The 26,938-nt window shown below is 41.8% G+C and overlaps 1 protein-coding gene across 1 annotated transcript; it reads left to right on the plus strand.

Moving 5' to 3' along the window:
- The first annotated feature begins 232 nt into the window (after window positions 1–232).
- Window positions 233–26,938, plus strand: snrka (SNF related kinase a). Its single transcript, XM_029259976.1, has 6 exons — window positions 233–515; window positions 3,525–4,224; window positions 15,437–15,578; window positions 19,334–19,546; window positions 19,966–20,100; window positions 23,183–26,938. The coding sequence occupies exons 2-6, from the start codon at window positions 3,636–3,638 to the stop codon at window positions 24,573–24,575; spliced, it is 2,472 nt and encodes an 823-aa protein (XP_029115809.1). The 5' UTR covers window positions 233–515; window positions 3,525–3,635; the 3' UTR covers window positions 24,576–26,938.

Consider the following 26,938-nt stretch of genomic DNA (forward strand, 5'->3'; position numbering starts at 1 on the left):
AACATACGGAGCATTTTTTTTTATTCGTACGTCTGGAACACAACCGCAAAACAACCTCCACGAGCCGAAAAAAAAAAAAAAAAAAAAAAAACAGCGCCGCGCGCTCCTGGTAGGTCAACGTGCGTGTGACATCACATCGAACGCCATCGAAGTACCCGTTCGCCAGACCGTTCTGAAAGGCCCTTCCTGATTGGTCGACGCGACGCCTGACGTCGTGTCGAACGCTGTCGGCCGCCTGTGCGCCGCCGCAGTCGCGCAAGGGAGGAGAGCGGAGAGTGTCGAGCGAGGCGCAGGAGAGACAGTAATGCGCTGCCGGAGCACGGCGGTAGCAGCGCCTTCCTGTGTTTACATCAATGAGACGGATTCCGACGATAAAACGCTGAAATACGAGCCACCCAGCCGTCTCCGCGGAACGTTCTCGGGCGCTCTGAATTCGAGGGACCTCATTTCCGCCTGAGCTCCATAATCTCCGCCATCCAGCTCAAATGATAGATGATTGTTTTTCGGCGAAGCGGGTAAGTGTGTGCGCGCAGCCGAGCCGCCGTGCTGACAAAGGCTCCGCGAGCGCTGAATTTAAAAAAAAAGGCAAAAAAAAAAAAAATAATAATTTAAAACGTATTTATTTTCCGCACACTTTCATTTTCTGTGTTTTTATTTCCGGCGTCACAAGCCCGGTATAGACTAGACTCTGTACAGCCTGCCTGGCATCGGCCGTCTCGCCGACCCCGCGCACGGCTCCTCCAGCGGCCGCGTACAGCCCTGGGCGCTCAGGGCGGGTGTGCTGGAGGAGGGCCCGCCTGCTTAGTTAGTGCTGCTCCAGCTCCTCTTTCTCAACTTCTGAATTTTATTTGTTTTGGAGCGAATTCCTTCGCAACTGAACGTGAGCAACCAACTGCTTCTCGCGGAAGCTGTTAAAATTCCCCTCAGCATTCATAGTGCTCTCTCTCTCTCTCTCTGTGTCTGTCAGTGTCAGGCTGAATTTTTTTGTAGCATATTATTTGTCAAAATGATTTATTTCTGTAGGAATGACAGGTGGATGTCGGATAGAAGAACCAGAACAGGTTCCTCAGACTCAGTGTGAATGGTCTCAAGAAGAGAAATGGACCTATTCAGGGTTGGACTCTTCATGATGACCAACCTGAATTTCAGTGGTGCAGGAATGATGGTTGAGATGTAACCTCAGCAGAAGAACAAAGACAAGGTGGTGGAGTCATTTGGAGCTTCCTGGTCTTCCATCTGGACCCCAAACACTCATTCCAACCTTGGCTTTGACATATATGTGTGGAAACAGCAGGGGGATTAATGCATTCATGAGGCTCGTTTCCTGATTGACAATTTTTCCCAGAATGCACCGGGCTGATGTTGACATACATACAAGGTGGACGGATATAGGTGGGCAGACGTGCCGTTTTGTAGGACGCTCACTCTGCTTCTGTCACAGATGACCTCTGCAGGCACTGTTGCTTTGCAGATTCTCTGTCTGACAGAAGTAGCCCAGAAAGTCAGACGCATACAAGTAAGCCTTAGATGAGGTAATAACTTGCAACATGACAAACCAAAGCATTTATTTTGGGAGTCTTGTCTCATATCTGAAGTGCACATTCTGTTCTGCTCCGCTCCATATCGAGTATCTCGAGCACCTCTGTAGGGCGTGTCGAACTGCGAATTTACTGTTGGCCACTGTGTATACTTAAATAATGTATGAACTCTTGGGTTTTGCATGCCTTTCAGAGAAATTAATGAAATACTATGGTAATCTATATTTTTTTTGTAAAATCGACAGGATGCTTTGACAACTGATGATACTTAATCATTAAAATATCTAAGTTGACATGATTTACCATTTGCATTTAAATTGTGAATGATACATAATTATTTAGGTGGTTCTAAGTAGTGGAGATATGTTACAGTAAATATTTCTTAGAAGGTACACATCATACTTTCGGTTTTCCGTTAATTCCCTTTCGACATATTTGATATGTATTGGATGGAGGCGGTCATATGTAGACTTAGTAGGTGTTTATACTTTTTGCAAAACGAGTGCTTTTTCATATTATACGTACTGTTGTACGTCTGTGGTTCTTCATAAAGCCTCAAATTGTTGGGCAGCCTGGTGATTTGATCAGGAACAGTCTTTAAAAAATCTGACATACCTGCTTTGTGTTCAGGGCAAATGCAGAAATCATCTGGACAGTGCTTTTTTTGTGTTCCGATCGTGCAACAGATGTCTTGCAGCAAACAAAATCTTGCACAGAAAGCATAACGTGGAATAATGAAAGCCATGCCGTCTCCCAATCGAGTAATCCTCAGGCCACTGTATGGTTAATTCAGTTTGATTGAATTATGCTTGTTGGTAAATGAGCTTTTTGTCCTTGTGCTCATTTGACAGCAGTCCCACTGGCCTCAGTTCATTTGCTAACAAGGGGAAATCGATATGGATCCTGATGGATATTTCGTGCTGATGGCTGGTGCCAGTTTAGCTGCATGTAGTCACTCTGTCAGCATGGTGTAGTTTGATTGGGACACCTCTGCTAGACCCCTACTCAAACATTTAAACTAGAAGCTTCCTTCTCTTGTACGTGGGTAGTGCAGTGGTTAAGCATATGTATTTTGATCTTAGGTTTAACAGTCGGGCCATACTACAGCATGGGAGCCTTTGTAACATTGTTCAACTGGTTTTTCCTCCAGAAATGGTACAGATTGCCTTCATATAAGAAAGCTGTATTGCTTTTCATTTGTACTATTGCACAATGTCTCCCTGCGATGATGTGTCAGGCTTGCAAAGAGCATCCCGTTTGTTGGATGCTATACGCTGATCTCACTTGAGTAGAGAATTCCTTCGAGGTGGTTCATTGTCAGTTCTTGTGCAACTGCTCATAGTTGTCATAGCTGAAATGCACGAGCATGTTGCTTCCAAGTCTGTGCTTGGATGTCTCTAGGTGATGTCTCAGTGTGAATTATGGATTTTCTTTTTTGGTAGGTACAGTTTGTTACATTTTATGGACTTTGAATTTTTGGTACATTATTCATTGTGCAATTTAAAGATTGTAAACATTTTAATGGTTATTAGATATGCCTCATGCCATTTTCTAAAAAGCACAGGTTCCTGTTTCAGGTAATTTGGCAGATTAAAGCGTTTTTTTCATTTGCATGTGTACCATATGCTTAAAATTGCTCATTGCCCTCAACTGAGTTTCAATGTATGAATTACATGTCAGCTTCCCTCCTCTTGGATGCCTCACTGCATTCCATTCACACTGATTGCTTTCTTAATACTGTACAGGTCACACAACATGACGCGAGTAGCTAATGGTGAATCTGTCATCGATGTCTCTCGGCAAAATTTTCTTTCTCTGAGCTCAATGGGGAAGTGGCCTCAGTTACATATATCCTGCCAGCATGTGAAAGTTAATCAGTGGTCAATGTAGCTCAAACTGTGGTCAGAGGAATAGTGTATACCTAACAAGGCTATATTTATTGCAATTTAACATTTTCCTTCTTGTTCCCTCTCCAACATGATGCAGGGCAGTTTGAAAGCTGGCACCATGGGCCCCAGCTTGATCACAGATTTACTCAAGTAAATGGGAGCATCCTGACCCAGTGAATCTCCCCATTACATCAACAGAAAACCAGCAATGGCAGGTTTCAAACGTGGATACGATGGCAAGATCGCCGGGTTGTATGACCTGGACAAGACCCTAGGCCGTGGCCACTTTGCCGTGGTCAAGCTGGCCCGCCATGTCTTCACAGGGGAGAAGGTGGCAGTGAAAGTCATCGACAAGACCAAACTGGACAGTGTAGCTACAGGCCACCTCTTCCAGGAAGTTCGCTGCATGAAGCTGGTGCAGCACCCCAACATCGTGCGCCTCTATGAGGTCATTGACACCCAGACTAAGCTCTACCTGATCCTGGAGTTGGGTGACGGAGGAGACATGTTCGATTATATCATGAAGCACGAGGAAGGGCTCAGTGAAGAGCTGGCCAAGAAATACTTTGCCCAAATTGTGCATGCCATCTCCTACTGCCACCGGCTGCATGTGGTCCACCGTGACCTCAAGCCTGAGAATGTGGTATTCTTTGAGAAGCAGGGTCTAGTGAAACTTACTGACTTTGGCTTCAGCAACAAGTTCCAGCCTGGTAAGAAGCTGACCACGAGTTGCGGTTCCCTGGCCTACTCGGCTCCTGAGATCCTGCTAGGGGATGAGTATGATGCACCGGCTGTAGGTAAGGTGGTTTTGGATTATTAAATGGCACCAAAGTGAAATTCTCAGTGTGAATATTGCTAGACCAAGAAACGTCCTCATAACTGGGTAGTATAACTTATTTTAATTTCCACTACTGTTGCTTCGCTTATTTTTTCCCTTTTATTTTAATACTAAGTTAAGCGGTTTTATGGATGGGATATAAATAGGGAGGTCCTGATGGATAAGCCCACAATTAGTATCAGTCCAAGGCGGCTTAAACACAGCATCGGGTATTGGCAGATTGTATTTTTCAAGGATGATGCATAACGAAAGACGTGGACACCAGATGAGATACTAATGAACCATCTTTCATAGGTCACTGATCAGTCAGCAGTGTGGTAATTTCAAATGGTTTTCCAGAGATGATTGTAAAACAGTTTTAAGACATTAATGATTAGCTGTCTCAATGGCTGTTTTCTGATGTTGGTATGTATTTCATGGCTGGCTGTGCTGGGGTATCGCTATCAGTTGAAATGGTCCAAATATAGAAGTTATCAGCACAAACCTAAAAAACCCATACTGGAGAAACCCCTATGTAGATACCATGTTCACAAACTTCCACCAGGGCAATGAATTGCTTGGAGAAAGTGTTTTGAATCTGTTCAGGTTCACACAGGTGTTGAAAGAATATTTTAAAGTAGAAACTAAAATGTATATTGTTTGCTATTGTCCATTTCCATAGTGTATGCCCAAAATGTGGGTGAGGGTGCATTTAGGGTGAATAACCAAGTCAGAGTGGTTTTCTTGGGTGTTTCATCACCTTTCTGATTAAAGTGCCCCTGCTGGGTTACTTTTTGTTAGACTGCAGTCTAGCCAGTGGTGACTTTGATATATTTGTCTCTGGTTGAGAAATTGACTCCAGTGAGATTGATGCCCTTTTCAATAGCATGAAGGTGCAGTGGCCACTCAGCTTACAATAACTTACCATAAACTGCTTATATTTTAAGACATTCTGTGTACATAGACAAATGGAAAAGAAACTCAGCAAGCTTGAAATTGGCTGCCAAAGCTTTCTCTTTAGCTGTATAGTGTTGCCTGGTGTGGCAGAAAGGAAATTCTTTGCATGGGCGCATAATATCAAATGTAGATGCTGGGTGCCAAACTTCTGAGCTTTTGAGGCCTAAAATTGCACCTGATGGTCAGAAGTCGAAAATGTAACTTTGTTCTTTGTAGCTTGTTTTATTTTTCAATCCTCCAGCCTGTGTTTCCGGGCTATTAAGTGCCGTTCTGGAGGCCTGAATTCAGGAGGTGTTCGTTCCAGGCGGCAATGAATTGTTTGATTCTGCTTACTGTCTGGTATATGTATATGCGATTCTGTTTCTTGTTAAGAAATGAAGCAAAATAGCCAAAGTAGGCCGATTTGTCCTGAGATGCTACTCCTAAGGGAGGTTGATTTATTTACAGTTACAAACCAAGGAATGGATTGGCCCTTATTTGTACTTAGTGATGTTCTCTGATTAAGTTTAGGTATTGACAGTGCAAAGATCGAACCACAGTCGACTTCTGTTGTTAGTAGAAGGTTCCTGACTCTGCAGAGGATTACAGGGTGTAAATATCGTTGTCTTCCACCCTGCACCATCGACCAAGGTTGTGCTACAGTAAACATAGCTAGTTGAGACGTGCTGGGCAGAAATTCCCTGTGTTTTTGGGCGTAGTCAACACACTGCAAGCCAACATCCACCATCCTGTGCATCGAGATCTTGGGGTGGGCCGTAAATGCATCTTTCAGAGACTGCCAAAGATGTTTTAATTTTTTTCAGGAGCTCTGCTCATGTATGAATGAGTCTGAAGCTTGTGTCCTGAGGCTGTTACAAAAACTCTAAAGGCTGAGTTTGACTCATAAGTGACAGTCAAAATGCTTGATACTGATCCCCATAAAACATTGAATTATTAATGTCCCCCTCTCTGCCACACCTTGGGATCCAAGAGTCATTGGGCGGTGCCATAAGGTGACGACAGCGGATTCCTCTGTGACGCTCATTCCTGGGGAAAGACGAGTGAGTCCAATGTCTGGAATTCAGCTCAGTCCCAGGAGGCCAACAAGTTTTCCCCAGCACTGCCGGAGGGAAGTCTGGGAGGTTGTGTATGTGTATATATGTGCATGACTGCTGGCACATTCCAAGTACACAGAGGGTAGTGTTTTTCATTTACATAGTTGTCTTTGAATCAAGGTGTGGGCCACTTACTTAAACTGTTGATTCTCTGATCTGTAGTTAATGCCTTTCCAAGATACGTTAGGCTAAATAATATAGGTGATACTTTTTTGTGTAAATGCTTCCATAACAAACATTTTTGTGGCAGCGTGAAACACAGTAGGGAAGTACTAGTTGTGCAGATTTTGTTGGTTTTAGTTGAGTCATTTATGTAACTTGAAATTTAATTTGAATTATTTGTACAAAAGTCTTCATCATTAAAATGTAACGTAAGATTGCGGGAGAAGGTTAACACGCTGGACATTTACCATGAAAGTCAGTTTTAGGTCTGGAGGGAAATTGCTGCTGTTCCTGTCAGCAGAGTCCACAGGAATGGTTTAGTTGAAATGCATAGTGGTGTAAATGTCTGGCACAGTGGTGTGCTCCTTCACCCACCTCACACTTCAGATAAAAACAAGAATTTGTGGAATCATTCACAATATTTGAAACTGGCTGTCCTTTAATAATCAGATCAAGGAGGAGTAAAGGATGACCTATACCATAAAATAAGCATCATAGGCACATCTTGCCACCGTCTTATGTAATATTATTTCACGTAACATGTTGAATGAAGCAGTTATAATTCTGTCACACTTCCAAATACATTATTCTAAGCATTTCCAGAAGGCAGAAGTGTTTAAAAAAGCTTTGAAGTATCAGATGATATTCATATATATATATATTTTTTTTTGTTTAATCTAGAAGTGTACTATGGATTACTTTGAATGGTCTGTGCTTTTACGGCTCTAATTAAAGGCACAGTAAAGTAAAAATTCAGTGTGCAGCGTAGTCCTCCAAGACAGGCCCCTATTAAAGAATAACAATACGGACAGCGCTGAACGGAATTCTGCTGTTGGAATGTATTGCTGTTGGAAGACCAAATCAGGCTGTCCCAAGGCCTGTCCTGTCTTTTGCTGTGACTAAAATGAAGTTTTGTACCTTCCTCTTAGGCAGCTTGACAAGATTGATGCCAAGTTTGTTCTGTGAAAAGAATGGTACCATTGTCAGTGTAAACGGAGCATGCGGCTTTGTTGATGTCTGTGTTTGGTCCATATGCAGTAATAACATTCAGTTGGTGTAAGCAGAGAAGTTGAGGGGGGAACCACTGATAATCTTTGTTTTCTAGAGAGCAGGAAGGAAATGCTTTTCATAAATTTTCTGTGTGTGTGTTTGATTTTGGACACTAGAGTCTGAATTTTTTGTACAGGTTTAATAGTAATTACTGGATAGACTACTGTCCATTCATTTTAATTATGCACAGTAGGCAACATTCTGAATTTGAATTTTGTATAGTAACTTAAACCACAACTTATGTAACCTTTGAGCAATATGAAACATTTTTTTGCGAGGCTGGTGTCCAGTAATTTTTTTTGTCGATAGCTGGTGTGTTCTAGTGGCACTTTGATGCCAGCTGGCACACAAAAGGTGAGTATAGAATACGGGACTAGGGGTAAGAGTCATCTCTCAGTATCATAACATTTTTGACGCCAGAGGGTTTTTTTGTTTTTCTTTTTTTTTTTAAAGTCTTTGAAAAGAACTATTGTTACTGTTGGTTCATGAAACAGTTGGGTGTGATAAAGCAACAAAGTGCTGCTTTGAACCATAAGAGACACAAGGATGTCTAGGATGAAAAAGATGAAAACTGGTCCCACAGCATCAGGAAGAGTAAACCCAGCTTTAGTGGTCTTTGTAATATTACCATGCTCTTTTCATCAGTATAGCGTGCGGTTTCTACAAAATGCAGTTTGTACTAAACCAATTCCTCCAGCCCTGAGTCGAGCCTCATTTTCAGGATGAAGCAAAGTTAGAGTTTCGATGGCACCATTTCTGAGCAACTATGCATGTAAAATCAAAGGAGCACATGAATACATTGATCTTCATCTCCTGAATAATTGAGATGGGGAACAGAAAAGGTGTACATTTTGTTTGATGGGATCTTTTAATGGGAAAGTCCCATTTCCCCCAAGCATTTCAGTTTCTCTTTAGGTGCGTGGGATGGTTTCCTTGCTCGTGTTTGCGGTCTGGAGCGCAGCCAGCCTGGATGCATTCAGGTGGATTCGGGTCAATACCTTGCCGCAGCAGGGTATGTGCAAGGTGACAAATGGGCAGCCCCTAATTAAGACACTGCTGCGGTGCATATGCTGCAAGCGTTCTGCCGTGGCAAATTCCTGGCATCGGCTCTCTGACCAAGAGCAGGGCCAGGTAAGAACATGAAGAAACACGTTGACCTTGGTAGCAGGGCAGTTCGTCAGGGACTGGTACCGGAATTGTTGTATAATTACCTGTGTAAGGTACAGGGTCATACGTAGAACTTGAGGCACGTGTGTGTGTTGTCACCTTGGACAAAGCTGTCTGCTGAATACCAGTTAATTATTGTACGTGGCCTCGGAGAAAAGCATCTGCTAAATGAATGCACTTATGTGTGTGTTGTGAGGGGTTCTTGTTTGCCGAGCCACGTGAAGGAAGCGTTGTGCTTTTACCAGAGACTGTCAAACTTGACACCTGTGTTTTAATTTTGGGTCATTTGGTCCAATGCTGGCGTTTCACCTACAGTGTTGTATTGCAGTAACATTTTCTACATTCACTGCTGAAAAACTCCCTTGTTTTTCCTCAATTATTTGGAGCATAGCAGTGTGATGACCTGGACTTTTGTGTGACTAGACCAAGTAGTGGCTCGCAAAACTACACTTTTAGTCTTGAATGCAGTTGAACTGTGCAGTTTTCATTTCTCACCTGGTCAGTTTACCTTCATATTTTCTACTTAGTTTTTAGACTGGCGCTCAGAATACAAATCAGGAAATTAAGTGACGGTTTAATGAGTAGTGTAATATAGTAGTTTGAAAATGTTGGCCTTCAGTATCATTCTTCCTGCTACAGCAAAGTACTCAAGAGGTTGTGATCTGCTGAGTTCCACAAAAGAACATTGCAGTTTTACATTCAGGTCAGGTGATTCCATCAGGTCAGTTATTTTATTCCTCCTCTCCCATTTCTGCCCTGGTTTATTCATCATTTGTCTTGTGTTTAACTGTGTCCCCAAGCCTTTGAGACAGCTTAGCTGGGACAAAAAACCTGCACACCCAGAGGGTCCCCAGGGCTGGGCTCACTAAACATCAGGCTCGTGACACAAAGAACCATGTGAGACAAAGCTTTCCTCGCTAGACAACTGCCTCGGCTAACAGAGCCAAACCAGATGCCCACATGAAACCTTCATCTGAAATGAATGAGATTCATCTACTGTCACACGCAATGCAGAGGCTGGCGACTAAACCTCAGGAAAGGAAAAGCAGTTCAATTTCCCAGAAATCATATGAGTGTTTGCCTTGTGTTGTATATTTAGCAGTCTTTTTCTTTCATATCAAGTTATGTGGAAGTTCTTTTGTAGTGTGTGTATTTATAGTAAAAACTTTTTAAGGCATACAAAGTTGTGTGTGTATAGGGAGTGGAGGACAAAATAAAAGCAGCTGTTTAATGCATTATCACAGTAGAGATTTGACAAGGTCTGATACTATTAAAATTTAACTTTCTCTACAGATGTTTTTCCCACCTCAGCCCTGCTTTGTCCTTGTGCTTTGCCATATCTAAAATTGGCACTGGCTGCCTAACAAAGTCTGTTTACCATCAAAAATATGAAATAATGAAATTTGTAACAAGTTATGTTGTTGTTGAGTTTTAGAAATTACTGTAGCTCCGGAGCCAAGGAGTTGTTTTGTTTGGAAACTCTTTGGTGTGTAAAACCACTTTTCAAAACCTAACTACAAGAGAAAGGCTGCATTAGGTTAACACAATGGACACGGCACGGGAAGCATGGCAGCGTGTCCTGGTCCGTGTGTGTGAAGAACCCCCTGCTCCGTCTGCCTCAATCAGCCTGTCTGCTATCAAAGGACGCAAACACAGGCTGCTGAGTCCTGACATGGCCCAGGGATTTCTAATGAGCTCAGGAAGATTAGGGCAGCACTGCGCCAAGGCATAGCCAGCAGCCTGCGGGGCACTTGCTTCCGTGCCCTGCTCGTTTTGCCAGTATCTATGCAGAACCATCACTATAAGATCATAGTAACTAACTACTAACTGGACAGAGCTCTGTTTGATCAGATTGTGATATCTTGTTATACACAGGAGAATAATCTGCATCCTCTGTACACGACAAATTGGGAGGTCTTCAGTTACATCAGCAATGATACATCTCCAGAATGGGGAGATGTAAAACTGTCAAGGAAGCAAAAGGTTTAGTCTGTCTAAAGACAGGAGTAAATTAACCTGAAGTGGGTGAATTGCTTTTCTGTAAGTTTTTAAAGATCTTACAATCTACATTCTCATGTTTTTATTTTCTCTGGTGACCAAAGTGTGTTTAGAAGATTTGTGTGAACATTGCATTAAGCCAGTGAAGTGAAGTTGTTAGACGTGTTGTATCTGCCCCCCCATGACAGTGCTCGTTGCTCTTATGAAGGTTGAAGGCCTGTTTTGACGCATCCCTTTCTGCATTTAGCTGTCATCAGCCAGCAGTTTATCGGCTGTATATCAGACAAACACTTACATAAATTTTCTTGGAAAGGCGACTAACTCCGAATGTTGATGTTACCCTGGAGTATGCAGATAGAAGTCAAGATATCATCACCATCATAGTACACTTTCTTGGGGTAGTCTGTTCTAAGTGGTGATAATTCAAGTTACCATGTGTTTGATGTATGGATGAGTGACCCAGTGTAAGTAGTGCATCTATCAGTGTAAGTCACCTTGGTGAATAAGGTGTGTGGGCTGATAATACTGCATAGAGTTCATTGGAAGTCGCTCTGGGAAAAAAGCATCTGCTAAACAAGTAAATGTTAAATGTTCTTTATTTTAATAAAAATGGTCTAAAACCAGCATCACTCTGGCCTTCAAGGGCCAGATTTGTGCACCTCCGTTTCAACGAGAGCTAAACACAGGGAACATCAATGGTTATAAACCACAGCACTCACAAAATGGTAACATTTACTCACACTGTGAGCTATATATACTTCCATTCATGCGTGGCTTGCGGCTGTTTCGGATTTGTTGCCATGGATACTGCAAACCAGGACACTGTGTGCAGTAGGACAGGATCAGGGACAGTTAATTAACTGGCTTCTGATTCCTTTGGCGTGATATGTTGGGAGGAACCAAAAACAGAATTTTGACCTCTGTTCGTGGTTTTCATTTTGCCCTTTGCACTAAAGCTGATGTGACTTGGAATTAGTATGGAAAGGCCTTGTGGGTCTAATGAATAGTATGAATAACTAGTTATTCTCATCAAGATGATCTTTAACCACTGGTCATCAATAGCAGTGTCACATTCACTGGTGACATTGTGTTCAAACTGCTACTGGGAGCTCTTAGCTTGATCTTTACGTTACGGTGCAGACCGTTGCTCCTACAAGTAATGAAGTAGAGTTTATGGACACATGGGTTCTTTGACGCAGACTACTGCATGGTAGGAGATTTAGGAGGGGGCAACAGATGGAAGCTCCAGCTATGGAGTCTGGATGTGACTGTCTGCTTTGTTTTTTACAGAATGGCTCCATTCTAGTGCTATTTGTAGACCTTTCCATAAGCAGCACTGCTGCGGATGAGTTGTTGTTTTTGTTCCTTTCATGGAGTGGGTCTTGATTTGGAGATGAATCCCTGCTGACCGTGTCATACAGGTGGAACCAACACGCAGATGTTGAGGATGAAAATGTCATTGTGGTGGGAAAGTGATTTGAAGGTCATTTGTACTTTTTAAAGTTTTCCATTTTACTCTTGTTTGAATTGCCTGCAGTGAAGTGACTGAAAGTGTTTCTCACAAGGTAACTATGAGATGGAGGCTTTGACTCTGGGCCATTTGGTAGGTATGGCATGACCTGACTGGTAGACGCAATGTAACACTTTCATCTAAGATGTGTTGCTAGCAGAAATGACATGGAAAGGTGTTTGTAAGGAGACTATCAGGTTGTCTGCAGTCAATGAGTAATACTGGGGGGGGAACGATGATCAAAGCCACCCTCAACCATAACCAAGACGAGCTTCTTTGCTAGGTGAATATAATTGACTCTTAGGTTAATAGGGCATCTGACAGCATGTGTCAGTGAATCAACCATCAAAACAAATCTTAGTTTGGCTAGTCCCTGGAGGTGATTTCTCCCTCCCTTCCCCCAAGCTTGTTCCCCCTACTAGGGAGAATTGCATCTGTGTAGCTGTCCTTTGCAGATAAAGACCACCCAGTGTCTCTGTCTCTGGTGGAGGGAGATAGCTAGACATCCCAGATCAAAAGTGATGGATCTTCTGCTGTACTCATTAAAAAAGATCCCCCCCCCTCCACAGAACTTTAATTTTAATGGAATATTTAAAAATATCAAATGCATATCTCCGTAAGACGCATCACACAAAACATCACATCACTAAAACTCATTATACAAAGGCAACAGAATCTTATCAATATTTCTATAAAATGATTCTCCACAACTTCAGAGGGTAAACATATATTTCTCATCCAGTTGCCCCCCAGATCAGCAACCCCAAAATACAATGAATAATGATGTCATACTCGAATGAAAATGCCTTTCATCCAACAATAACTCTTTTTACATATATATACAGACAGTTCCCGAATTACGAATGAGTTCCATGTCCTCAGTGTGTCCTCAAGTCAGAACAGTTAGGTATGGTGGGTATCTAACTTCAGTTTGTCAAATGTTTGACTTTGTATATAGTATATTATGTACCTTTCTGTGCAATAAAAACATTTAAGAAACACTTCCCGATGCACTAAAACATTTTGTATAACAATACAGTAATACAATGTGATGATTACAATAATAATAAATGTAAATACAGTGTTTTTAATAGAGGGAGACTTAGAAAGAGATAATAAATGTTACTGCTGTCATGATGAACAGAGGACACGAAGGAGGCTGGAACCAAATGCAGGATCGTTTATTCAGAATCAACAGACTAGGCGTGTTCTCGTGGTCGGGGACGGGCGAATGGTTGGTCTGCAAGCTGAATAGAGGCGAGGATCTGAAATCGTGGTTGAGGGGCAGGGTGGGTGGTCGTTTTTGAAGAGATGTGAAACGAATGGTTGGGAAACGATGAGGGACAGGACTTGGAAGAGCAAAGGTTTGAAAACGCGGGGGGGGGCTGTCTGGAGTGAGATTCTGCAGCTGGAAAGAAGTGAGAGATAGTGTGTATGCGCGCAAAACATTAAAGAAACTTTAATGTTCGCTTTTCCAATGTTTGTTTGCGTTTCACCTTTCGCTTTATTATTTCTGCTTTAGTTTCAATTGTGATCGTTTCCCTTTTCTTTGCATCACTATCATTTGCGTCACATCTACATTTTGGTGCCATGTGGTTATAGGAGGGTAAAAACAAAAAAAATAAAGCCAAATACAGTAACACATGAGACACTTAACAGAAAAAGAAGGAAGTCTTTTTCCTACCTTGGGCTCACACGCCCTGCCGACAAAGCGCTGTAGATGCTCAGTGTTTTGATGCGTGTTGCAAAGTAGCGCCCATTTGTTACTACAAACCATGTATGCAACTCAAATTTTGAATATAATAGGCTTAATTATGAAGTTTTCATTTGATTGTTACTTGAGAGTGACAAAATTACCCTTCTGGTCAGTAAGGGGGTGGTTTGTAAGTACAGGTTGTACGTAAGTCAGAAGTTCTGAACTCAGGGACTGCCTGTATAATGTATAATACCCAATACCTATCACAATCAAACCAACAATACACAATTGTCCTCGTAGCTTATTTGTCACATCTGTACACACCAAAACCCACAAAAGGTCATAGAAAGAACCACTCATTACAAAAGATGATAATCACATTTACATCAGCATTTAGATGAGTGGCATGTGATTCGAGTTGAGTTTTACATGGACTCCCTGCTGTAATTGGGACTGTTGTGATGCTTGTCTCTTGTGCTGCTTTTTGCCCGCGTACATATTGATACATCACTGCTCCTCTGTGTGCATCCTTTCACAAATCAATGAAGAATGTGTGTGTTATGTCAACGTACTCAGGGGCGTACCATGAACACGCATGCTGGGGTAGGTTTGATAATTACTGTTGTCAAACTTCCTGTGGAAAACTGCAGCCACATCTCGTATCTCATTGGACTCATGCAGTAATAATAAGCACAGTGAACTAGTTTAACATCCTCTTCTGAGGAAATTGGACCAATAGCAACATGATACTCCAAAATGTGGAGATCTGTTGTTAATTACCTCAGTTTTCGTAGTGTTGGTGCAGTGTCAAAGAAGCTAAAGCTGTAGCAAGGGGCAGAGGTGCGTCACGCCTCTCCTGTGGAGTCTACTTAGGGCCTCTTCCTGGGAAATTTCGCCATTGTAATGTTTGTTTTAGTTTTTTAAAAGAGAAATGAAAACAATTTTGTTGAAATTATTCCTGAATGTCAACTTGAATGAGTTGTATTTGTTCGGAACTTTGTTATATATTTCCAGTTCATCGTTAACTTTAAGAACACATTTATGAAATGCAGGGTTGTCAGCTCAGCTGAAGTAGACTTTGTTTAAACTTGAGGGATGTATTTTTACTAGCTCCAACAGATGTTTTCAGTCTAAATGAGGTGCAAGAGAAGGGCTTGGATTTTAAAAATGAAAGTAATACTGTCATTCTTTTCACTCTGGGAATTTGATCAGCCTGGGCAAGATTCAGATCATTAAGCAGATGGACAGTTTATGCCCTCAGACATTTGAAAATGTTTAGCCTCATCTGTGATGAGAAATTTGCTTAAAATAAAACCATTTTACTTGAGACATTCTTCCTAGCTCTGACTAATCAGTAATCTAAAGCTGAGATAATACTCATCTTAAGCTAGTAATTCACAGGAGATGGAGAGATCACATACAAGTAAGAGTCTATACAAGTAAGGCAAGGTTTGTTGGTTTTGTTGTCTCTCTGAATGACGTGTCTTCACTAATACATTCTCTCTGGGGTTGAAAATGGTTTTATCCTGGACTTCAGCACTCCTTTCTTATCCTGCAGATATCTGGAGTCTGGGAGTGATCCTTTTCATGCTGGTGTGTGGCCAACCACCCTTCCAAGAGGCCAACGATAGCGAGACGCTCACCATGATCATGGACTGCAAGTACACGGTGCCCAATCACATCTCCAGTGAATGCAAAGAGTAAGTTACAGAAGTCCTGCCCATTTACAGCAGGCAGATCCCTGCTGTTTGCCACACCTCCTCTACTTCATTGAGGATTGCATTGTACATATTCTCACTTTTAGGATTTTTACTCTACACATTAAATGCCATTAAATGTTTAACCACTGCTGGATGTTTTGTACTGGTGTTTCTGTAATGAAATCATTATAAATGCCTCTTTTATAGGTTACAAGATGCATGAAATGTATCTGAATAGTTAGGATTTATAAATTACACTTGCATTGATCTTTGTTTCGGGCGAACAAATAGAATTTTGACCAGCTGCTTACAGTACAGTGTGTTTAATGGGTTGAATGCTAACTGAATCATGAAGCTGAAGACTTCATGTGCATTTCGCTGTGATGCTAGACGTGTAATCATGTCCTCTTGTGACCATCTTTGTGCTAATTGCGATGATAACGATGGGTACATTAAGCTGAAGAGTGCATTACGAATGCTCTAACAGCCCTGCCATTCACAGTTCAAGTCCACTGAGGTCTGTCTCCAGCTGTCCAGTCATACATTTAGCAGTGACTGTGCTAAGATTTGAGAACATCAGTACGAAAAGCAGTAACCAATTAATCAAATAACTACTTTTTGTAGCAAAAAGTCGTTCATCAGTGTTCATCAATGCTAACCTTATTGGTACATGAATAACAATTGTAGCACCTTGCCTTTCTTCCTTGTGTGTGCATTTCAGTATAAGGGGCTTTGAAATAAAAGGTGGCTCTTGTGAAATTGTTTCTTCCTTATGTTGGGCCTGAACAGGTTAAACCCACATAATTTTTCTGGTTGTTTCCTCAGTGGTGTCTTTTGATATAAGCAGCTGGGAGTTTAGGTTTAACTTTCAGCAAAGATTTCAGTGCATACACATAGGAATTATTCCATCTATACTCACTCCTGTGTGTTTTGGTTTTATAAAGCATGAGGACCTCCTGAGCTTAAGAAGTGATTGGATGCTCTGATTACTTGCTGGTGTCTCTGCTGATAAAATTTTTTTCCCTTTGTCATAATCAACACACTACCAGTTTCCAGACCCAGCATAGCTTTATTTAATTTCTGATACCCTGAAATCTTTTTAGTGGTTCATTTACCTTCAATTTCAAGTCTGACTCCACATTTACATTTTTATAATCCACTTACAACTTAAATTAATATGCTAATGAAGCAGGTAGCACACTGGGCTTACACTGTCGCAACTGCACTGTAGCTCATTATCAGAGTACAGCCCAGTTTTAATTGCATTTCAATCGAGTGTTTACTGTAAGATGTGATAGGAGTCTTGCTTCATTGAAGACCTCAAACTCCTGCATGCTTGACCTAGCATAACGCTGCTGATGTTTTTTTTTCATGGTTGCATCAAAACCGTAAGAATCTGATGCAACCAGTCAAGCAGGTTGTTGGCTTACAGGAGTTTTCTGGTAATCGGCAGCTGTCCAGTGTTTCATCTCTCCTCCCAGTCCCGTGTGACCTGGTCAGCAACAAACCACAGGCTCGGAGTCTTGCTCCCTGCTGCCACCCGCTGACAAGCCTTTGACCGATTTGGCATCACACCAGAGACCAAAACTTCAGTTTTAGTCTCCTGAGGAGAAACAGTAACCAGAGCAACTGCTCAACCTTGGTCATATTCAGTGAAGTCCGTTTCCTTTTTGAACGAGGCAAAGTCCATTTTTTGTTTGCCCTGCTTTTCTTCACATTTGGATAACACAGGAAGTTCATAGTGTATTCCTGAAAGTAAAGCCTTAATTCACAGGAAAAGACTATTATACTGGCCATTTTACCTTGATGAACAGTCCCTCTGCTTTTCTGGATTATCTTAGATAATATTTTTGTGTATCTACACATTTTTTTTTTTAGTCTACAGCACTTATGTGCTGCTGACGTTTGCTATTTCACAGTAAAACATTGAATCAAATGTGGATAAATTATTACCAGAGAGGCCTCAGGTGGCAACTCCTCCCCTGCTAGCAGGCTAATTTCCTTGCGGGGAGCGGGACCTTTCGGAGCGAGAAACACTGAAAGCCTGGCACATCAGCTGAAACGTTACCGCACCGCTCGATGGCCTCGCTTGTTCTTTACTGCTGTCAGTCAGCCAGTGCCCAGGAGGAGGCTGGGAAATGGAAGAGTTTTCCCTTGACTGAACATATGAGGAATGACAGACACCAGCAAGACTGACTGCAGCTCAACAGGGGTGCTGAAATTGCCTCTGGTAATCTCAGCATAAGCAAATTAACTCAAATGAGTTTTTCCTTGGAAACAGTTTGTAGTCCACTATTAAATATGTAGCGGTATGTAAAACCAAGCAGCTCTGCTATGATACCCAGAAATGTCCACTTTTTTTAACCACAGTGTAGAGCTGTTTTGTATTTGCCCTCCTCTGAGAGTCAGGCATGATTTCTCAGTAATTACTGGAAAATTTTTCTGCCCTCATTTTACATGGCACTCATAGGACGAATGCCTCATTAATATCGTGTGCTTATGGCGAGGAACAATTTAAGTGAAATCAAGCTTTTTTTGTTTGCTTTCAAGATGTGCTTCGCGAACATATGTTCTCACGCTATTTCTTGTGAGCCACTACTACAAGAACAAAACAACGGTTTGTGATGGAGGAGACTAATGCTTTTTGTAATCAGAGACTGAGCTGGTGCTGCATGACTGTGTCCAACGTGCTCGTGAAGCAAGAGACGGGATTGCTGGTTCGGCCGTGAGCCAAACAGCATTAGTGTTTGTCTTAAAATGAAGATCGATGTGAACCTCGGATTTATAAATTATTCAGAAGTTCTTCTGTTTGCCGTATAGATCTATAATGCATAGATCTTGTGGTTGCCTCCGTGCCATTTTTAAAATAATACCTGTGGAGTCAGTCTGGTTGGATGTCAAAAATTACCTGCACATATTAATTTTTAGGAGTTTTTTTCTTTTTGCCAGGACTACCTTCAGTTGAATGATATACTGGCACTTCTTAAAGGATATTTAAGCTGTCCAAGTTGGGATAGTAGACTGGGAAGAATGGAAAGTCAAGTGAAGCAAGCAGAGCAATGTGTCCTCCCCACCCCTGCCCCCCAATGTGCTTCCTCTGTAAATATTTCTGCCTGTTTGTTTTATTATGTGCAAGCCAACATAAATCAGGAAGTGGCAGAAAAGCTCCAAGCAGCGCACTAAAAATATCCACCAAAACTAGTCTCCTGCTTGCCGCTGAAGCCAGTGCGAAGAGCGATACAAAAATCTATGTTGGAACCCAGAAAGCTTTGTTTGGCAAGGAAGACCGTGTCTGTCATTTTTGAGTTTCTAACCTGACATTCCAATCAGCGTTGCACAATGAAATGAGAGTAGTACTTCTTGCTAGTTGCAGTTTTGAATAAAAAGGTTTTGCTGGCTATTGCATGAACAGAAAAGATATGTTGAGTGGCATGCGTTTTAATTTCTTTTTAAGAGGCAAATTGTCGCAGAACTGAACTTAGTGAAACAGAAATGTGTGGACTTGTCTGTGAAGATAATGATGGGCATTTTCTTTCGTTTTCCTAGATGTTGGTTGTTGTTATAACATCAGCCAGCTGCTGACAGAAAACACGTGAGGGCCAGGCTGGATATGTACTGATGTTTACTTGTCATCATTTTGATATCTTCCAGCTGGTTTATCCTCTTTTCAACCCCAGTCAGTGTTCAAGCATCACCTCAGGAAGGAGAAGAGTAGTTACGCACATCTAACCTGATTTCCTTTTTGTGTTTCCCAGCCTAATCAATCGTATGCTGCAGCGGGACCCAAAGAGACGGGCGTCGCTTGATGAGATCGAGCACCATGCCTGGCTGCAAGGAGTGGACCCCTCCCCCGCCACCAAGTACAACGTTCCACTGGTGTCCCACAAGAACCTCTCGGAGGAAGAGCATAACAGCATCATCCAGCGCATGGTTCTAGGGGACATTGCTGACCGTGAGGCCATCATAGAGTAAGGAACACTGCAGGAAAATAGAACATCATACAAACATACACAAACAGATTGACAACATATTGAAGACAATCCACAATAAATAAATTGGGCAAAAAATATAGACAGAGGATCAGAGGCTTTAAAAACCTCTGCATTTGGTTTCATTCTGTTCATTCCTTTCTTTTGTTAGAAATGAAAGATATAACCAATAATATGGAACTCAGTACTTCAGGGGATTTTTTTTCTTTAATGTCCTTAGTGAAGAAAGTGTTTATATAAAAAAGAAACTTAATGTAATTTTTCAGAATCTGAGTAGGCTTATTTGATATAGTGACTCATTTGGGAAAGCCTCTATTGTCTTTGGAGTCTTTAACCCTTTCCTGCTTTACTCAGCTCTTCATGGCTTTTTAAATGTCAACTGCCTGTCTTCCTGGAAGGGCTCTGGAGGCTGACAAGTACAATCACATCACGGCCACATACTTCCTGCTGGCGGAAAGGATCCTTAAGGAGAAACAGGAGAAAGAGGTCCAAAACCGCTCCTCCAGTCCCAGCAACATCAAGGCCCAGTTCAGGTATCAGTGTGTCATAGCTTGAACAGATTGTTTTCGGCATTGGTGGTCACTTTTGAAAGTATTCTGGGGTGCATTTAGTAAAAAAGAGAAATGCAGCATGTACACCAGTTTTCAACAACCTAAATTTTTAATATAAGTCATAAAGGAGTACACCAAATTTTTTCGTTTTATAAGTATAATGTGTGTGCTTGCTGTCTCAATGCATAACAAGTTTTATAGCTAACAAAGTACACACATTTTCATTTTTAATCTTTACACTAAGCAATTTACTGTTCAAATTTTAGCCTGAGGAAAGTTCATATTCTCATTAAAACGCTTGACAAATCCTCAAGAATCCACACAAAGGGAGCTCATGAATTCATAGTGAACATTGACACTTCCCTATCTTCTTATGCTGTTTAGAGCCCAGAACTTGTATACATAAAACATGAGGAAACATGTTTTATGTATATGCACATAAGAAGTGAGAAACTGAGAAACATGTTTCATTAAAATTCAGACCTGTTTCACATGCATGTTTTTAGTTACTTACCAAGACATTGTTTTAGGAAGCAGAAATGGCTGATAGGAGTAGGAAGGTGGATGCACTGATTTTTTTTTTTTTTAAAATATGTCTAGGACAGCATGTTCATTTCACTGGGCGGTAAATCTTTCAGGCAAACTAAGGACTGTTTAGTGCTCCTTGGAGAGGAGCTATCAGCGAACATCTGACTCACTGCATCAGATGGGACTTTTCAAAGCACATGAACAGGCTTGTGCTTAAATTGCTCACGGCCAATTGATCAATGTTTGTTTTTTTTATTATGCAGTTTCACACAGGAGGATTTTTTTTTTTTTGAGCATAAATGTTATGGGGAAAAAAGTAAAACTGATGTGGAATGTACATAGTACTCCTAGAATTTTTAGTAGCCTTAAATTGATGTGATGTTACTGCACCATGCAGGACTGAATCGCTAATTCCTCACTTGGCCTTGACTACTGAAATTCCGTGAGGAAAGGTACAACCCCGAGTTGTTGGTGAGGTGTTCTGAGATCAGTACTCTTAATTGGTGCTTTCAAATGGTGGCCCATATGTGTAATAAAATTGTTAGTTGCCTCATTAGGCAGATAGAGACAACAAGCATGGTTACAGCTTGAGTATCGGGAATGTACTTTGCACTGTTATGAGAAAAACAACTCGGCGTTAAAGATATATATTTTTCCCATAAAATTTACTGGCAGTGCAAAACAGAAAATTCTATTTCAAAGCAAAAGCTGCTTTTAACAACACTAGATATTTTCATTTGACCTTAAGTGCATTTTGAAAGGTGTGATTTTGAAGGAAGAAAATGGCTGCTCAGATCTCCCTGTGGGAGGTGAGAATAGAAATTGTAAATGAGACAGGAAAGTGATTAAAAACAAGATTTGCAGTGAAAATGGAGGGAAATTGAAAATAAATATAGCTAATGTAATTGTGTAATCAAAGACTTGTGTGGCCAGGTCTTACAAAGTTAAGTTCTATAGGAGAGGATTAAGTCAAGGTGGGTCATGGCAGAAGTGTTTTTCTGATCTGTCCCTGGAGGATGGAGGATGTTGGATTCAGTAGGAGGAATGTTCTTTTTCATTATACACTTTGCTGTAAACCCACTTCAATTTTAGAAAGATTTCATTTTAGTTTGAGGTGTGACCTTTATTTCAGGTGCTGCAGTGTGATCTCGACAGCAGCTCTGGTCAAACTCTTTCTGAAGATCAAGCATGTGCCCGTGACTATTAATTTTGTTAACACAACTGCTTGCTTTTTTAAGTATATGGAAGTACATTCTCAATTATCCAGCCTGAATTTGTCCCTGATGCAGACAATTACAGATTTGAGGGGTGATCACTTCCTGACAGTGATATCTGAATGCTGGGGTCCAGTGTCACATTTTTCAACTTTTAATCATATCGGCACTGGGTTAACAATGGGTACAATTAGTATGAGTCAGAATGGGAAGGGCCAGCTGCTCAGCTGTAGCACATTGCCGGGAGCAGGAACCTCCAGTAAAATTTGTTTTATCATTTGTCCTTTGCAACTCCCGCTGTGCCAAGTCGCAGGAGGCCCCGGGAATGTTTCTTCTTGACGGAAACATGTCAGGAGCCTGGGTCTAAACCACACGGCTGAAACTAAATCTGACAGTTTCAGCAAAGCTTGAAGCTCGTATTTTTTTATACAAATAAAAATATGAAAAGAGGCTGTCTGTTGCTGTGCTCTGTCACCATGCCAAGTGCATTTGTTGTGCAAGTGTGCTGCATATTAAATCACTGTAGTAGTTTGTAGAACAAGCAGGCATGTGTGATTTTTGTAGTCTGATTATCACTCCGGAAAACAGCAGGTGTTTCAAAGGTCATCCTTATAGCTTCCTGCCGTATTTAATACAACCTGGCACGCCTTGGAGAGGTCCATGTTAACCTAATATTAACCTCTGAATAAAGGAAAGTACTTGCATGAGAATCGTGAATTTGGTGGAAGGTGGACTTTATTTCTCTTCACCACTCAGTGTCTCACTGTTTGCTTTGGTTTTCATGGTAGCCGTATTTGAGTGAAATAGCTGAAGCAAGATGTGGAGACAAACCTCTTTCACCGCACTAGAGGGTTGCTAACCAGCTTCTTGCTGTGTAGTAATGCACACAAGTAGCAGAGCTATACAGCAGTATATCATGCGATGTTCAGGAGCGAGGAATTGTAATAAGAACAAAGTGCTGTCATTTGTCATTACTTTTGTGCAATTTTATGAGAAATGTCTGTCTTCGAATAATTTTTTCCTTTGTTCATGAGCTACATAGCTTATTTAAAACTGTACATAATTTTCCCAGATGTATCATTTGTGTGCTTGATTCTTCTGTTCAATACATGTCAGACATTTAAGACCTACTGAAACTTCTCAATTGAATTCCTTGTTTGGGAAGCTGTTGATAAAGCGAAGGGAGGTTATTCTGAGAAATTAAATTTTCAGTTCCCCCACCATTTTCAGTGCATGTAATATGTGTTAGTTGGGGGCATACAACTAGTTTCCAGCAAGTATTCCTATAAAATATTAAATCAGTTTTTGTGTTTTGCCTTCAGGCAGTCGTGGCCCACAAAGATTGACATGCACCAAGACATTGAGGATAGCCTGGCCGCCTCATCTATTTCGCATGCAGGTGGTCCGCAGTCACCGGCTCGCAGTGCAGAGAACCTGCTCAACGGGCACCGTGGCAAGGGTCTGTTAGACCTGGGCCGCCGTGAAGATGCCAGTGAGCCTCTGCCACTGTCACCTGCTGTTCCTGGCTGTTCCTCTTTCCCACCACCATCCTCTGCAGTCCCTGCCCATGCTGTAATTCCTACCTCTGGTCCACCTAAGCCTGGAACAGTAGCATCCGCAAAGCAGCGAGCTTGCCTGTTCAGGGTGGAGGAGGATGATGAGGAGGAAGAGGAGGCAGAGCCATCACCACTGCCTGCCCCTGTGGTGCTGCGGCGCAAGCCTCCCTCGGTGACTAGCCGGCTGACATCACGTCGGAGTGCACCAGTGCTCAACCAGATCTTTGAGGAAGAGGGAGAGTCGGATGATGACTTTGACATGAACGAGGGGCTACCACCCAAGCTGAGTCGGCTGAAGATGAGTATGGCGTCTCCAGGTACAGCGCACAAGCGCTTCCCCCGCCGTAAAAGCCAGGGTCGTGGATCCAGCTGCTCCAGTTCTGAGACGAGTGATGATGACTCAGAAAGCCACCGCCGGCGCCTGGACAAGGACTCAGGCTTCGGGTACAACTGGAACCGGAGGGACAGCAGTGAAGGTCCACCAGGGAACCCTGGGGGCAATGGTGGTGGCAGCAGCGGGGGAGCACAGGGTGAGCCACATGGGGATGCCAGCCAGGGGCCGGACAAGGACAGCCCCCCAGGGGGTGGAGCAGGTGGTGCAGGAGGGGAAGGAACAGGAGGAGGCGAAGGAGGAGGAACTAAGAACCAGGGCAGCCCATCAAACTGCTCCAGCAGTGGCTCCAACAACATGACAACAGGCTCAACACGGAGCTCTGTTAGGGCAGCTGGGGAGCTGGTAGAAAGCCTGAAGCTCATGAGCCTGTGTCTGAGCTCACAGCTCCACCACCTGGGTGCAGGCAGCAGAGGTGTGGCCATGGGAATGGGCCGGTTCATACTGGACCCTCAGAGTTTCTCCAGCGTCAAGTTGCACGAGAAGACCACCTCTTGGAGGATGTGCACTGGCTCTGATAGCAGTCTCTACCGGCCGCCACTGCCTGTCTCTGTCCTGGGCCGTTCCGGGCCAATGTCGTACCCCGGGCCAGTGTCGGCAGCAATCAATGAGTTGGACCTGGCAGCCAGGGAGAACCACATGAACTTGAAAAATGGCGTTCTTCAGCTACCTCTCTGTGACAAGACCATCTCTGTGAACATTCAGCGACACCCCAAGGATGGGCTGCTGTGCACCTCCAGCCAGGTCAGCTGCTGTCAGGTGATTTAACAGCAATCACACCTGTAGCATCTATGGAGCGATAGTGATGGCTTTCCTCCATCGGCCATCAATGACCTTAGCACATCTTCACCCCAGATCAAATTTTTCCATTGTCTTATAAATTGAGTTTTTCTGTAGTCCACACATTGCATAATAATGTGCATTTGGTAGCATTTCTTTCTTTTTCTCTTTTTATAGCTGAAAGTTTTTTCACCATTACTATTTTTTCTCAAATTATATGTCCCACAAAATTATATAAATCATAACTGGGTCAAGGCTTGGAAATTTTAAAGCAAAAAATTAGAAATTAAACATCTGAGATAGAGATTACATTCTAAGACAGAATGTAGGGTAGGTTCTGGGCAAGCACTTAATGGTGGGCTTCCTAAGAGTCTGATCGAGTGGAACAGCCTGTGCAGTGTACGCTGCAGGCAGAGCGACGGTAGCAGAGAAGCGCAGCAATAAGACTGGCCATAGGAGGGCCTTAAGAGTTGGAATTGTTTGTTTTTGCCCCTCAAGTCTTAATGGAAAAAGTTATAAATTTAAAAAAAAAAAGAATAAAAAAGGGTCAATATATACTTATTTTTTGAAAAGGAGAATGCATTTTACCCTGGAGTGCTATTACTTCACAGAGACAATCTATTTGTATCTTTACTGCTACTGAAGTTTGTTTTAAATGTTTATCCCATTCATATTAGATTAAAGTGTCAGATGACTTGTTTTGTTCAGTACTGAAAATTTATTTTGAATATTTGAGACATCACAGGAGTTTACATGCTTGTCAGACACATGAGGACAAAGGGCAGCCACATGAGGGTTTGCCTTCATTCCAGATGTCTAGGCGAAGTGTCCCACCTTGATATGGCACGCACATCATTCCGAAGACAAAAAGGTGTCAGGTGAATATGTCACTATCTTACCCAACATTTTAAATCAGGTTTTATGACTATATAGCTGTCTTTAATAGCAGTCTTTCCACTTAATAGCAGGGAAGGCACTGAGCTGTCTGCTTACACTGTTCATATTTACAGTAGAATCTGACACGGTGACATAATGCAGTACATTTCCACAATTGTGAGTAAGTTGTGTCCTCTGCCCATAGACCCACTGACCCCATTTACCGTGATTACATAAAGGGTAAAATGCAGTAGATAGGCAGAAGCTATATTACACACACAGGAGTAACTAAAGAATGTATAATATTTTTACATAGCTGTGGTACTTGGGGAAAATCTAGTCAGCAAATTCTTGTAGATAAATTATTTTGAACTTGTTTTAAAAATACATATCTGAAATAGAGTGAAATACGTGTGTGGTCACTCATTTTTGACTGTCAGAATTTATTGCACCACTTTGTCCAACCAAAAATTGGGATTGGAGGAAAGAGAAATGTTGCATGTTTTCAAATCATAGTTTACCCTAGAAAGAATGGCTATCAAAGCAACTTCATACTTAACTACTACCAGTTATTTTGACATTTTGGATTTCTTTTTTTAATCTAGTTAAGTGATTTGCACCTTTTTCAGCATGGCCCTGTCTTTTTTTGTAAAATCATGTTACAGCTACTTCTCTGAAGTTTAAAGGATGACTGCATATTTAAAAATTTATTTTTGGATTTTATGAGGACTGCCGTTATAAGATGCTGTTTGAGAGCAAGGCTCAAGGTTGATGCGGGTTGTTCACTGTGGAGTGAACTCGTGTCAGTGGGCAAAAGTTACTGTATTGTCAGGCTGCTGCGGAGAAAGGAGATATTTGTTCATTCATCCATTCATCCACTCATTCATTCATTCAGGAATAGTTGCAAGTGCAAACTCTTGGGAGAAAGATGTTCTTTTCCCTGGAGATGCAATTTGCTGCAGGCTTGAATCAGACTCTAATGAGAAATATGAGAAAAGATATAGGGAATATATTTAAAGGGCATTGGCAATAAGCTATATGTTGCAGCTATATGTACATATTTGTTTTATATATTTTAAATCTGTACAGCCACTTATGGCAGCTCATTAAAACAAAAAGATCTCCTTTTTATTTTCTTCTTTTAGAAGTTTGTAAATAGAGGTGTAAATATATTGCTCCCCATTTAGAGAAGTAGCGTTGGTGCATAACTGTAAAATATAGCCTTATTAGATAAGTGTATTTAAAAAATACAAGAACACATAACTTGTCTTAACCCAGATGTAAACAGGTGAAAGACAGCATGTGTTGAGCATTCTTCATTATTGATCAAGGTGAGAACAACCACTACTTTGAGATATATTATTGGACCAAACAATGTACTGACTTAAATGAGAGAATGTTTTGTATCGCTGAATCTGAAGCCTGTTCTCAAAAATGACATATCTATGATAATGTCCAGAATTAAATGTTGTGTA

Source organism: Scleropages formosus, chromosome 18, assembly GCF_900964775.1.
Source record: "Scleropages formosus chromosome 18, fSclFor1.1, whole genome shotgun sequence".
NCBI lineage: Eukaryota > Metazoa > Chordata > Actinopteri > Osteoglossiformes > Osteoglossidae > Scleropages > Scleropages formosus.